Here is a 12,581-nt window from a genome sequence, read left to right as displayed (position 1 = left end):
CCCACCCCCTTGCTCTTTCCACAGGGTCCTTGTGCGCAGGTGCACGGATACCCATACTGCCTGTCTGCTGCCGTCTGCACGGCAGACTCCAGCCGTACTCCCAACAAACAGCTCCCTCGCCATCCTTCTGGCCTCCACGAGTGCCCACTGGCCATGGGGTTCACTCTCAGGAGGACGGATGCACACATGAGGCCATGTGGGCCCTGGAAGTGGACTTGGTGGTCTGAGGAGGAAATTCCAGAATCTGGTACCCAAGAGTGTGCTCTAGAAGGGAGTTGTGGGCTCCAGGGGGGCACATCCCCATGCTCTGTGGATTTGTAGCCCTGAGGGGAGGGGGACGACCCTGGGGAATTGGTGCATCCAAGGGTAGTACTGAGTCTCCTGTGGCCACCTGCAGAGTGTCATTTGCTTTGTTTTGTAAAGAAGTAAAGTGGTGCCCTAGTGGCCATGTGTGACAGTGAGTCCTCCTTAAAGGGGATGTTTAGGAGGGAAACATCCATCTGTTTTTCTTAGGTCGGGCCATTTCTTTTCTCTCTGCAAGGCTGTTCACCAAGGCCAAGGGTTTGGTCTGGACAGAAGGGTCATTTTTGTTCCCTCCATCTGTCCAGCTGTACTCTCAGTATCTAGAGGCCAAGGGTTTGGGCCTAAGGGGTGAGGGCTGGGGAAGGAGTGTCTGGGTGGGTGAACCCACATCCTCAGAGGAATGAGACCCACTGTGGGTGGACATGTGTAGGGCTGGCCGCTCTGCTTCCCCTACAAAGGGATTATCATTATTAAAGGACAGGCTGAACTAGGAGAAGGATTAATTCACCAGAAGCCAATGGCAGGCGATTGGCAGCCCCCTAAATACATTTTGAACAGCTTCCCCAAGGCCGAGCCCTGTTCCCTACCCGGACCAGGAGCTGAAGGCAGATGAGGGATTACAAAGGAGGCCAAGACATAGTTTCCTTTAAAAGGTTTTCATTTATTAGTCTTTTCTGAAGCAGTTAATTCTCTTTTCTTATTTAAAAAAAAAATGTGTGTTTCACTCAGAGTTATACCAAAGTGATTAAAATGAATCTTCTACTGGGGATGTAGCTCCCCAGATCAGAAAAAAAAAAAAAAAAGTTGTTTTTTTTTTTCCCATAAACCACAAAAATAAAACCAAAGGAGAACAGCAACAATCAAAAATAATCCCCAAACATCCAGGACAAAAAATAAAATATTTATTGATCTATCACAGCGAGACACAAAGAGATGGGCGGGCCAGGGGGGGAAATGCTTTGAAGTACAGTGGCTCCAGGGGGGGGACCGGGGATACAGTACTGCGTGGGGGGAGACCCAGTTTGGGGGGGAGATTCCTGCTGCCCCAGTCGGGACAGCTCCTCACAACCTGGGCTCGGGGCCCCTACGTAGGGGTGTGTGTGGTGGGGCAGAGGCAGGGCACAGGCTGCCATGACAGGTTCATCGAGTTGATGGTAGGGGCGCCCAGCCAGCTAGCGGTGCCGGGCAGCCAAATGGGGACCAGGACGGATGGACGGATGGGCATATGGGCGGATGAATTCTACAAGAGCAAGAGGGCTATTCCCAATGGGGGGAATCTTCCGACCTGAAGGTGCCCCAGACATGGGGAATAGCGATTGGTAGGGGAGAGGGGGCCAAGGGGGCCAAGAGATGTGTGACCGAATCCAGCTTGAGGGTTTCGATGCTTGGGTACCAACTGGACTGCAGCCAGAGGTGGGTCCTGGTGGGCAGGGGGAGGTGAGACTGCCCAGGAAGTGTCTGCACCATCTTCAGAGGAGCCCCAGGGAAGGGGTTCCCTGAGGGGCTGCCCTTCCCTCCTCCCTCCCCGCCGGGAGAATGAGAGCACCAGTACGTAGCACCAAGTTCCCCTGGAGATGGAGTGTGTGGAGGGAGAGCTCCTGGGTGGGAAGGGGGTGGGGGCAGGGGCCAAGCCCACCCACCCCTTGCGTCTGAAGGAGGGGGCTTCCAGGAGCCCACTTGGCCACCACTCTCTTGTTTCCTTGCCCTGTGGATTTCCAAGGCCACCCTGCCTGCCCTGTTCCCTCCTGGGGTGGGAACTTAGGAGGGGGCATGGGATGGGGGGGGGTCACAAAGGGTTTACATTCTCCACCAAGCAGTAGCACCAACGTTGATGAGGTCGTGAGTCAGGGGTCCTGGGAAGCTCACTTTCTCTTCCGGCCACAGGATTTCCCCAGGCAGGCCCCACCTGGGTGCGGGGCGGCACACGCAAGCGTCAGTCTTGGTTGCTTCTCAAGCCCTTGCCCACCGCCCCCAACTCCAAGCTGCTCTTAACACCCACATCATCACAGCGGGGAACAGAGGCTCCAAGAAGCCACGGGAAGCCTGGACACGACCCCAGGCCACTCTCTGAGCTCTTCGGCTGTACAAACTCCCACTGGGCAGGTGGGTGGTCGCAGGACCCCTGCCCTCTCGGGCGGAGGGTCTGATTGGTTAACCTTATTTCAAATCATCAAGGCGCCAAAGTCTGGTAGTAGGACCTGGGGTAGCGCCTACCCCTGGGGGAGCTGGATGTGGCTCCTTACTGCCACCTGGTGGCAGCGAGCACCATCTTTCTCTCTCTCTCTCTCTCTGTGAAGCTTACCGAGGGTGTTTGTTGGGAAAGAAAGCCAACAAAAAGAAAGCTTGTGTGACAGGGCCATAGGCACCAGCTGGTGCCTGACTGAGAGCTGGGCGTCCTGGACGAGGTCAGGCTGCTCTTGCCTCTGCCTCTCCCTGCCCTGGCCTGGGCTGTCTCATCTGCTCAGTGGGAAGCAGGTGGCGGGGGTGGGGGGGTGGGGGGAAGGGGATCCGCAGCCTGAGCTGGGCACAGGAGCAGAGCTGGGGCTTCTCTGGGTCTCTTTTGGGCATCTTTGGGAGATGCCTGGGGGGTGGTGATCAGACCCCACCCCACACAGTGCCAGAGACACATCTGCATCTTGGAGCAAGGGTGTGGCTCTGGGCCGCCTCTGCCCACCCTGCCGGGTCCACCCCTCCGATCCCCTGACTCCGGGGCTCCCTTTGTTGTCGCCTCCATCCTCTCTCTCCTTCTCTGCCCCTCCCATCCCCTCGCTCCTCCCGCAGGGACGGGTGTGGGTACCAGGGAGGGAGGGGCGGCCAGGCCTGGCCTGGATGAGCCTGGAGGGTCCTGGGCCCACTCTCAGCTCTGCGTGTCCGTGTCGCAGGTAGAAGAAGGTGTGGGTAAGGTGTCCAGCTCTGCCCCAGCCTCCCCACTCCCTGCCAGGCCTCATCTGACGTGCTGCCCTCTCTCCCAGGCTGATGGGCCCCATCACTCCGCCTCTGCCCGACACCCACCCCCTCACCCCCCGCCCACTTCCAGGGGCTGAGTCTCTACTCACCTGGGTATCCCAGGGCTCCCAGGGCCCCTCCGTAGAGTTTGGGAGGTTTGCCTGTGGAGGGAACGCGGGGATTGGGGAGGAGGCCAGGCCTTCCCTCCTCTCCCAGACACCGCCTCCCCCCGCCCCTCCACGCGCCTCCATCTTGTAGCAGCGGGTTCCAAAGGCCTCTCTGACTCCGGCCCGACCCTCCTGTCCAACCTTGCTCCTTGCAGATGGCCTGCTGCCTGTGGAGGACTGAGCAGCTCTGCGGCGCCTTCTCTCACCACAGTCAGACCCTGGCCACGCTTCCCAGGGGCAACCTTACCCCCACTGACAGGCTCCAGGCTCAGCCTCCCTGACCACCTGCTTGAACAGGCCTTGTTCTTCCCCTACAGTTTATTTCCTTTTCTATGGGACCTTGTCAACCTCTCTCTTAGGGTTAGACCCTAAGACCCGGGCTGACCCAGGTCCCTGTCTCACTCCTGGTGCCCAGTCGAGTGCCTGGCTGGGAGCCCCAGGAATCGGGGTCCCCCTATCCCCACATCCCAGGGCTGACTTCAGCTTCTGTGATTCCCCGTGGGGCTCCCTCGGGTCCCCACGCCAGAGGACCAGCCCAGGGCCATGGCTGCACTAGCCGCTCCCTCAGCAGGATCGACCCCCGCCCTGCGAAGGAGCTTAGGGCCCTGCTTGAAATGGGGCCCCTTGTTCTCATGATAGACTCACCACCAACTCCCAGGCCCCCGGCTCCGCCACCTACAAGGCAAGGAGAGGGGTTGTGAGTGTGCCCACCTCTGGGGTGCCCACCAAGCCCTCCCGGGCAGCCTGGGCTTCGTCTGAGAGGGGCCAAGTTCTGGGCTTGGCTGTTGGAAGCCCTTGGCTCTGCCTCTACCAGTGACTGTGTGACCTTGAACGTGTCCCTGGCACTCTCTGAACCTCAGTTTGCCTCATATGAACGTGGCGTGTTGGAAGAACTGATGCTCCCTGGCCTGGCACGGGAGGGAGAGGAGAAGGGGAAACCCAACTCTGTGCAATCTGAGGGCCTGGGGTACCCTTTGGGTCCTGGCTCAGCCCTTCTGAGCAGGAGATGAACCAGGGAAGGAGGAAGGATGGGGCCCAGGGCAGGGGAGCCTGGTCATACCTGGGAAAATAGGAGACAGTCCGAAGCCAGGCCTTGCTGCGACACCTGCAGGAGGGGTTTGGGGTTGGTGGGGGGCAGGGCCCACCCCAGCCTTGCCACCTATTGCCTCTCTGACTAGGACCACCTCCTCCCACTGCCCCCTCCCCACTGCCCCCTCCCCACTGCCAAAGCAGCTTTCTTAACACAGCTGGTCCCCTCCTGGCATCCTGGGATGCAGCTCCATAGCCTCAGCTCATCCGCCTGGTGTCTGAGGCACATGTGTCCACCTGACCCTGAGGCCTGCCCCTCTGCCCAGGATGCCTCCTTTTCTGGACTGTCCCCTCCACCCTCTCTCTGTGTCCCTGTGCCAGATGCAGCTTCAGAGTCCCAGCTGCTAGGCAGCCAGGCCTCCTCCAGGGCTGGGCAGAGCTGGGGATTTCACAGCAGAGGTGGTCCCTACCTCCAATTGGGAATGGCCTGGCGGCGCCTAGGAAACCTCCAAGGCCAGCGGCACCTGAGAAGAGGGCAGATGGGGGTGAGGACGAGCCACAGTTTAAGGGACCCTGAGCATCCCCTCTGGGGTCTGGGATCAGGGATCTCCTGGATGGGCCTTCAGGGGTATCGTGAGCAGGACTGAGGCCTGCACCGGGGCGGGGACAGGGCAGTGGGGGTGGGGTATAAGCAGCCTGCAGGCCTGGGCAGGGGGAGGCATCGGGAGCAACTCACCATATTTGGCTGCTTTAGCAGCTGCAGCTGGGGACACACCTGGGGAGATGGGGCGCATGAGGGCTCAGGAATATTTCCTCCCTCCCCAAGTCATGTCCTCCTCCTGACCTGCTCACCGATCTGCCATCAGCCTACTGACTCATCCTTCCACCATCCCTCCACCCCACCTTCATCTGTCCATCTTTCCAGAAGTCTTTATTAAGCTCCTACTGTGTGGCCAGTCTTGTGGAGTACACGGGGTAAGAGACTTCAGGCCAGGTCAGGTAGGGAGACACAATGATGACCCAAGAGAGACAGAAATGTTAACATAAGGTCCACCATGATGGCAGAGACGTTGGGAAAGTAATTTCCCTCCAAGCTTTGCTTTTCTTCTCTGGAAAGTGGGCATAACCATCACTATCCTAGTGAACTCCCACTTGAGGTAGTTGGGTGAATTGAAAGAGAGGGAGAGGACTGGGACACCCAACTGCAAGGGGCAGCCTTCACCAAGCCTGCTCATGCTCCTGCAAATGCTGCAGGAGCCCAGAGAAGGGGACGGCCATGCACTCACTGATTCCAGAGTACCCCTTACCTCCAAGGCCCCCAGCCCCTGGGACAACTCCAAGCCCTCCAACTCCAAGTCCTCCGACTCCGAGCCCACCGACTCCCCCCAGCCCTGAGGAGAGAGCTGTACATTAATCCCCGCAAGTGAGAGCAGCTGGTCTGTCCGCGGTGGGGTGCGGAGATCATCCCAGGACCCAGGTGGAGCCTGAGCCCCCAGGACCTTGGAGGGCTAGTGGGGCCAGTAGGTGGGCCGGGCCCTGGGAGACGATGCCCCTGAGGGCCTCAGGGACAGGTCAGGGAATATGCGCTCCACAGTGCGTGGTCAGAACCCCTCCCCTCCCGTCAAATCCTAGAAACCTGGCGGCAGCCCCCGCCTCAAGCCTGTGCTCACCAAATTGGGCGGCTTTGGCAGCAGCTTTGGCGGCAGCAGCCACAGCATCAGGTCCGACTCCTGGGGACACAGAGGGGGCTCAGGGAGGGACTCTCCATGGGTCAGTCTCCCTCAATTACCAGCCTGTCCTGGGGTTTCAACTCACCTGCCACACCACCTGGGACACCGGCTCCGCCAAGATCTCCAACCTCTCCAAGGGCCCCGACCCCTCCTGCTCCTGTGGAGAGAGAACAAAAAGTCAATCCTCCCCTTTCTGAAGGACGGGGTCTCCCGGCCCCAGGGCTACTAGGCAAGTAGACAGGTGGCTGAGGCCATGTGACCTAGTGGAAGGAGTATTGGACAGAAGTCCATAACCAGACACCTGGGTCTGAGGTCCGGTTCTGCCCTGACCCATTGGGCAAGGGCACACTCCTTGAGCCTCAGCCTGCCTGTCTCCTCTCCTTCCTCCCGGGCTGGTGCTGGGACCTGCAGGTGGTCACAGTGGTGGCTGTGGCCACAGGCTGCCAAGGGTGGAGGACTAGTCTCAGGTTCTGACAGCCCTGGGTTTGAATCTGGTTTCTCCACTCATCATAGCTGTCACCTCTCTGAGCCGCAGAGTTGCATCTCTATAAAAGAGATGATGATCCTTACTCCTGCTCACCTATAGGTATTTGAAGAGTGAAAGGACCTCTGAGTGTGAACCACTGTCCAGTACAGAGCTGCCAGGAGCAGCAGCAGCAGGAGTTATAGCTAGCGCTTCAGGGGGACACTCATGGTCCGTGTGTCACACTTATCAGACTGCTCCGAGCAGCAGGAAATGTAGGTACTATTAGCCCCATTTTGCAGATGAGAAAACTGAGGCACGGCAGTGGTTAAGCAATGTGTTCAAGGTTTCATGGGCAGGAAATGACTTCAGAGCCAGAGCCCTTAACTGCTCTGTTTCCCTGGCAATGGCTGCCGAACTCAGGCCAGCAGAGCCGGTGGGTCATCAGGCCCGCCGTGGGTGGGGGCTGAGGAAGCTGGGATTTTCCGAGGTGGAAACTGGCCCCACGTGGACCGGCCAGGCCTGGTTGGCAGTTCCCTGGCGGAGGCCCCAGCCCAGATCCCAGGAGGCCTGGAATGCAGGGGGACATAGACAGTGTGGATCTGGCCAGGCGGGGCTGCCCGAGTGCCAAGTGTAGGGGGAGGGCAGGTCTGCCACGTCCTTGTGGCTCGTGGCGGGCACAGTCATGCTGATGGGGAGGCGGGGGCCCAGATGAGGAGTCCTGGCTTTGCTGGGACAGCAGCCCTGGCCCCTCCCTGGCCTTGGGCCCCATGAAACTGTCAGGGCCTGAGGGGTCTTAGGGACCATGGTCCTCACCAAAGTGAAACTGCCCCCAGGGGGGCTGGAAATGTGAAGGGCGGTTTTGGTTGTCCTGGGGCTGGAGGCATGCTAGGCATTTAGTGGGCAGGAACCAGAGTCTGCTGAACCATCATTAATGCTTCCTAGAAACTGCCTTTTTCCATCCTGACCATCCCAGCCCTGCGCTGTAGGCTCCAGGCATTGGGCCCTGGCCCAGGGAGAGGGGAGCTGGGTGACCAGGTGCTATCAGGGATGGTGTGTGGGGTGCACTCACCATACTTGGCAGCTTTAGCTGCGGCCAGGGCTCCAGGTACTGCGGAAAAGGGCAAAAGGAAAAGTGGGGTGGTCAGCAGCTGAGCTCTGTGCCTGGGGATTCTGCTTCCTCCAGGGAGCCCTCCTTGACTTCCTCAGCCTTCTTTGCTTCTCTCAAAGCCCTGAAGCTGTGGCTCTGCAGCCAGGAGCTCACCCAGCCAAGTACAGAGCTTCAGTGTCTAACTGTGCCTCTACCAGTCTGATCTGGGGGCGCTTGAGGGCTCAACTGTGCCTCCTCCTTCCATCTGTCCCCTCCCGTCTCCTCTAGGCCCGGCATGGTCTGCCTGAGGCTGGACATAGAGCAGGCTCAGTAACTAGTAGATGAAGAGCTAGAGTTCCTAGTGGCCCCCTTGCCACAGCACACTGCTGAAGGGGAGCCGGGCTAGCCCACCCACACCACTGACCCCAGGGACCTCCAGCCTCCTTCCTTGGATGGTGGGCTTCTTCTCAGTTTGGAGCCCTGGCACCTTTCCACTGAGGAGACAGAAACTCTGAAATCTGGCAGAAGAGGACCCTTCGCCTGGCCTGCCCGCATCTGTTACCCCAGTTGTCTCTAACTGCTCAGGAGAACCTAATGGGGAATTTATTGCACACCTCTGAGTGGAGGGGACGTGCTGGGAGGAGAGGTCTCCCTCCTCTGAGGTCAGGGGCGTTTCTGTTCAGCACCTAGAAGGCCCCTCACCTGCACCTGCCCCAAATCCAGGAACACCAACACCAACTCCAAGTCCAGGAACTCCAACACCGGCTCCAAATCCGGGAACGCCGGCAGGAAGCCCAGCGGCAGCCCCTGGGGGAGATGGGGAGTGGGGTGGCGGCAGCAGGCAGGGAACAGGCCCTTTTGGGGGTGTCCGGCTCAGGGAGCTGAGTCAGGCCCCAAGGAAGGGGCCCAGACCCCCTTAATTTGCCCTCTGCGCTGCCACCAGAATGGTCTTCCTAAAACTCTCATTGACCACCAAGTCCAGCCCTTCCCCAGGCTGGCATTCAGGGAGACACACTCTGGACACCACTGCCCTTTTCAGCCTAACCTCCTGTTCCTCCCTTTTGGATGAACTCATTTGATTCTCCTAACAAGCCTCTGTGACAGGTGCCATCGGTGTACCCACACGGGAGGACAGGAAACTCAGAGGTCACTCAGCTAGTGTGTGGCTCAGGACTCGAACCCGGGTCTCCCTCAGGCCAAATCTGCACTTCCAATCCCTCTGTCTGCCGCCTTGGGGGCCTCACGAGGCTGCAGGGTGGGCCTGAGATATGGCATGTCCTGGGGTCCAGTTTAGGCTTGGGTCACGCTGGGCCAGGCCTGAGCTTGTGGGGTGAGGAGAGAAGGCAGGCAGGGCACTCACGGAACTGGGCTTTGGCGGCCGCCTTAGCAGCGGCTTTGGCTGCAGCTGGGGCCCCTGCTCCTGGGAGGAGAGAGAGGGCGTTCAAGGACGGCACCCATGGAGCATTCAGAGGCCCCTCAGGCCCACTTGCTCACACTGCTTACCTATGATACCACCGGGGCCAATGCCAACACCGGGACCCACGCCGACTCCAGGACCCAGACCGACACCCGGGCCTAACCCTGCAAGACAGAGAAGAGCTCATCCTTAACCAAGTCCTGATCAAGGAGGGCAGAAGCTAATGGAAAGAGCAGCGGGCTGGAGGTCAGGAGCCCTGGGTCCTTAGCCGGGCACAGACTTGCTGTGTGACCTTGGACAAGTTACTTTCCCTTGATGGGCCTCAGCTTCTTCATCCCTAATATGAGGTCTGGGCAGGATCAGGAGTTCTTAAACTTTGGAATTACAAGGGCCCCTTTGAGACTCCTGAGGGTGATGGAGGCAGACTTATGTAGTAAAGGGAGCTCTGCAAGACAGGCAGGACTGGCTTCCAAGCTCAGCTCGGCCACCATTTAGCTGTGTGACTATGGGCAAGTTTCTTAGGCTCTTGGAGCCTCAGTTTCCACATCTGTGAAATGGGCATAAGAGTACCAATTTCATAAGGCTGGTGTAATGATTACCTCAGCAAATGATAGTTTTACAAAAAAGAGTTGTTTGTCATATGTGAGTTTGGGGGTCAGCAGACCTGAAGTTAAGATTTCTCTGGCTCTAAAGTGAGCTGTTTCGCTATGCCATATTCAGGAAAGTATGGGAACCTGGGGTTGCCAGGGTGGCCCTCAGATGAAGCAGGACATGGAGAATCTTGTCAGGGAGCAAGAACATGGCTGTCCCTTGGGGTAGGTGGGAGCCCAGAAGAACCCAGCATTTGTTCCAGAAGCAGGGCAAGGCCCCAGCTGGACTGGAAGGCAGCAGTGGCTTTGGGAAGGGTAGGAGGTGTGTCCTGGAGGGCTCGCCAGAACCTGTTCTCACTTTGCCTTCCTAATCAGAAACTTCATCCACACCCCTCAAAGTGGTCAGTTGGGCCAAAAGCTGTGAGGAAGGCCCACGCCCAGAACATGACAGCCTAAGGAGGGGCGTCTGCCAGACCCCAAGGCAGGGACACAAGAGAGCAGTGCTCTAGGCTGAGGATCGAAGACAGGACTGGCAGGGGGCTCACTTACCAAACTGGGCTGCTTTGGCGGCTGCTTTGGCAGCTGCAGCTGCCTGGATCCCTGCCCCTGGAGATGTGAAGAGTGAGGAGTGGTTCGCAGCACCCCTTCCCCCTCTTACCCACCCTCCACGGTGGAAAGGCTTCTCAGAGACCACCTCTAGGGAACTGTCCCCTCACCCAGGAAACCCAGCGTGAGGGAGGCCCACTCTCAGATGGTCCACCAGCCGTCCTGGGCACGTCCCTTCCCTGAGAAGCAGCTCTGAGACTGTGGCCTTCTAGCTCTGCCCATGGTGGAGGGCAGCCCGAAGCTGTCTCTCCTAAACCTCAGTCTAAAAGATTTCTGGAGCTTTCTGCTGAAGGTGATGTTAGTTTTTAAAAATCCTAATCACGCCTGTATCCAAAACTATTAGAGGAAGCGCCACATTTCTTGGAGGGAAGCTCAAAAGGGGAATTTCCTCCCAGAAAGAAGAAATGCAGAAGAGAAATCTGGTGGGAAAAAAACAATCAAGGAAGGCTGTAAATTAATCTCATTGTAATTCTTAATCTCCTCCCCTTGGAGAAAGAGTGCCTGGAAAACAAAGGCTGACACAGGCCCTCCCACCTGATCAGAAACCAGAAAGGCCCCGTGACGGGTGAATGAGGGCCCCCAACCCTGGTAGAGCAGGGTTCCACTGCCTACTGGGCTGACATCCTGAGCGTCCCTGGGGCAGGTAGGGGACTTGCCGGGTTCACTCAGCAATCTGGAATCCCATGCGGGCTCTTCCCTCCAAACTAAGGGAAATTGCTTTGTCTCTACCCTTGTCTCTGGGCTCAGTCTTGTCATCTGTAAAATGGTACACTTGACATAGGCCACCTCCAGGGCCCCTTCTATGAGATAAGCCAAACCCATGTCTGGGTTGGGGACACAGCTCACCTGGTACCACTTCAGCGCCTGGCACACCGACACCTGGCACCAGCCCTCCCAGGGCTCCTGCTCCTGCAGCACCTGGAGGGGTGAAGAGCATCCAGCTCTGCCCTTGAAGTGCCCCTTCTTGGGGGAGCAGAGGGTGGAGGTAGGGCTTGCATAATGGCATAATGGTTGTGTATGGACTGGCACCTTTAACTCGCTGGTCTGGGGGTGATAAGGCAGGCACCAATGATCCTAATGGTGCGCAATTGAAAAGCGCAGAAAACTTCATTGTGGCTTTGGAAGATGGGCCCAGGGGCTTCCGACCTTGACCCAGGATATTTCAGCCCTGGAGGCCCTAGTGTGAGGTTGCTCTGCCCTCGTGTTGGAGAATTGCTCTGAGCTTTGAGCCTGGGCCCTGCAGGAGAGCAGGGCTGCGGTGGGGAGGAGGGGAGGGCGTGGCCCTGGGCGTGAGGACAGGCAGGGCTGGGGCACTTACCGATCTTGGCTGCCTTGGCGGCGGCTGCCTGGGCTGCAGCTATGAGGAGCCGAGAAAGAAAGACTCAGAAACCTTGCTGGCTCTCAGCCAGGCTGTGCTGACAGCGCTCCTGCCCTAAAGGCACTGGAGACCCTCCCTGCGCTGTCCCCCAACTCCTCCCTGAGCTCGGTGAAGCCCAGTCTACCCTCTCCCACCCCCATCCCCCAAGCCCCCGCCCCTTCCCTGTTTCCCCTGCATGGAACTAAGGCTCACGGGAAATGCCAGCCCCAGGAACACCTCCGACTCCGACACCGTAACCAGGAAAGCCCCCAGCACCAACGCCGAAAGTGGGAATACCTCCAACTCCCACTCCGCCTCTGGCCCCTGCAGAGAGAAGAGAAGCAAGTGGAAAACGATCTCAGTGAGAGAGACTGGGAAGAGCTCTGGGGGATGCTGGACTGGAGAAGAGGATGCGAGCTTCCCCCAAGTCTGGTCCATGAAGGACAGGAAACCATGGGATACCTGGGTCCCCCACCAACTTCCTCCCTACTGACACCCCGCAGTGTGTCTCCAGCCCCTCTCTTCTCTGAGCGCTTGGTGAAGGGCCTCTTTGTTGAAGATGGAAAGACTGCGTACAGGTCCCCTATCCCCAGCCAGGCTTGGGCTCCTCTGAGAGGGTCCTGGCCAGAGCAGGGAGGGTCAGGGACACTGTCTCCACTGGGAATGCTGTACTGGGACTCTCCTATCACCCAGTCCCTTGGCCTCATGGTGGGAGACAACTGGGGGAGACATAGTCCTGGGGCCCAACAGGGCTAAGTCCCAGCTCTGCCAGTGACTTGCTGTGTGACCCTGGGCAAGTCACTCCCCTTCTCTGGGCTGTACAACGGGGACTAGAAGATGACGGTCCTTTAGTTCTGGCAAGTAAAGGCCATAATAAGGTGGG

The 12,581-nt window shown here is 58.5% G+C and overlaps 1 protein-coding gene across 2 annotated transcripts in view; it reads right to left on the bottom strand.

Annotated features, from left to right (window-relative positions):
- Positions 1 to 1,183: 1,183 nt before the first annotated feature.
- The window catches only part of ELN (elastin), a 32,545-nt gene continuing 21,147 nt past the window's right edge, over positions 1,184 to 12,581 (bottom strand). For both annotated transcript variants that reach the window (XM_082644040.1, XM_082644041.1), the window contains 17 exons: positions 11,912 to 12,022; positions 11,660 to 11,698; positions 11,188 to 11,259; positions 10,285 to 10,341; positions 9,232 to 9,309; positions 9,089 to 9,148; positions 8,431 to 8,535; positions 7,711 to 7,749; positions 6,261 to 6,332; positions 6,116 to 6,175; positions 5,753 to 5,836; positions 5,182 to 5,220; positions 4,916 to 4,969; positions 4,477 to 4,521; positions 4,062 to 4,091; positions 3,360 to 3,410; positions 1,184 to 2,209 (listed from right to left, as the gene is read on the bottom strand). In XM_082644040.1, coding sequence (XP_082500166.1) covers positions 2,166 to 2,209; positions 3,360 to 3,410; positions 4,062 to 4,091; positions 4,477 to 4,521; positions 4,916 to 4,969; positions 5,182 to 5,220; positions 5,753 to 5,836; positions 6,116 to 6,175; positions 6,261 to 6,332; positions 7,711 to 7,749; positions 8,431 to 8,535; positions 9,089 to 9,148; positions 9,232 to 9,309; positions 10,285 to 10,341; positions 11,188 to 11,259; positions 11,660 to 11,698; positions 11,912 to 12,022 — 1,040 coding nt within the window. In that variant the 3' untranslated portion in view covers positions 1,184 to 2,165. The remainder of the gene's footprint in view (positions 2,210 to 3,359; positions 3,411 to 4,061; positions 4,092 to 4,476; positions 4,522 to 4,915; positions 4,970 to 5,181; positions 5,221 to 5,752; positions 5,837 to 6,115; positions 6,176 to 6,260; positions 6,333 to 7,710; positions 7,750 to 8,430; positions 8,536 to 9,088; positions 9,149 to 9,231; positions 9,310 to 10,284; positions 10,342 to 11,187; positions 11,260 to 11,659; positions 11,699 to 11,911; positions 12,023 to 12,581) is intronic.

Source organism: Mesoplodon mirus, assembly GCF_964341445.2.
Source record: "Mesoplodon mirus genome assembly, chromosome: 15".
NCBI lineage: Eukaryota > Metazoa > Chordata > Mammalia > Artiodactyla > Ziphiidae > Mesoplodon > Mesoplodon mirus.
This window is presented reverse-complemented; position numbering and strand designations above follow the sequence as displayed.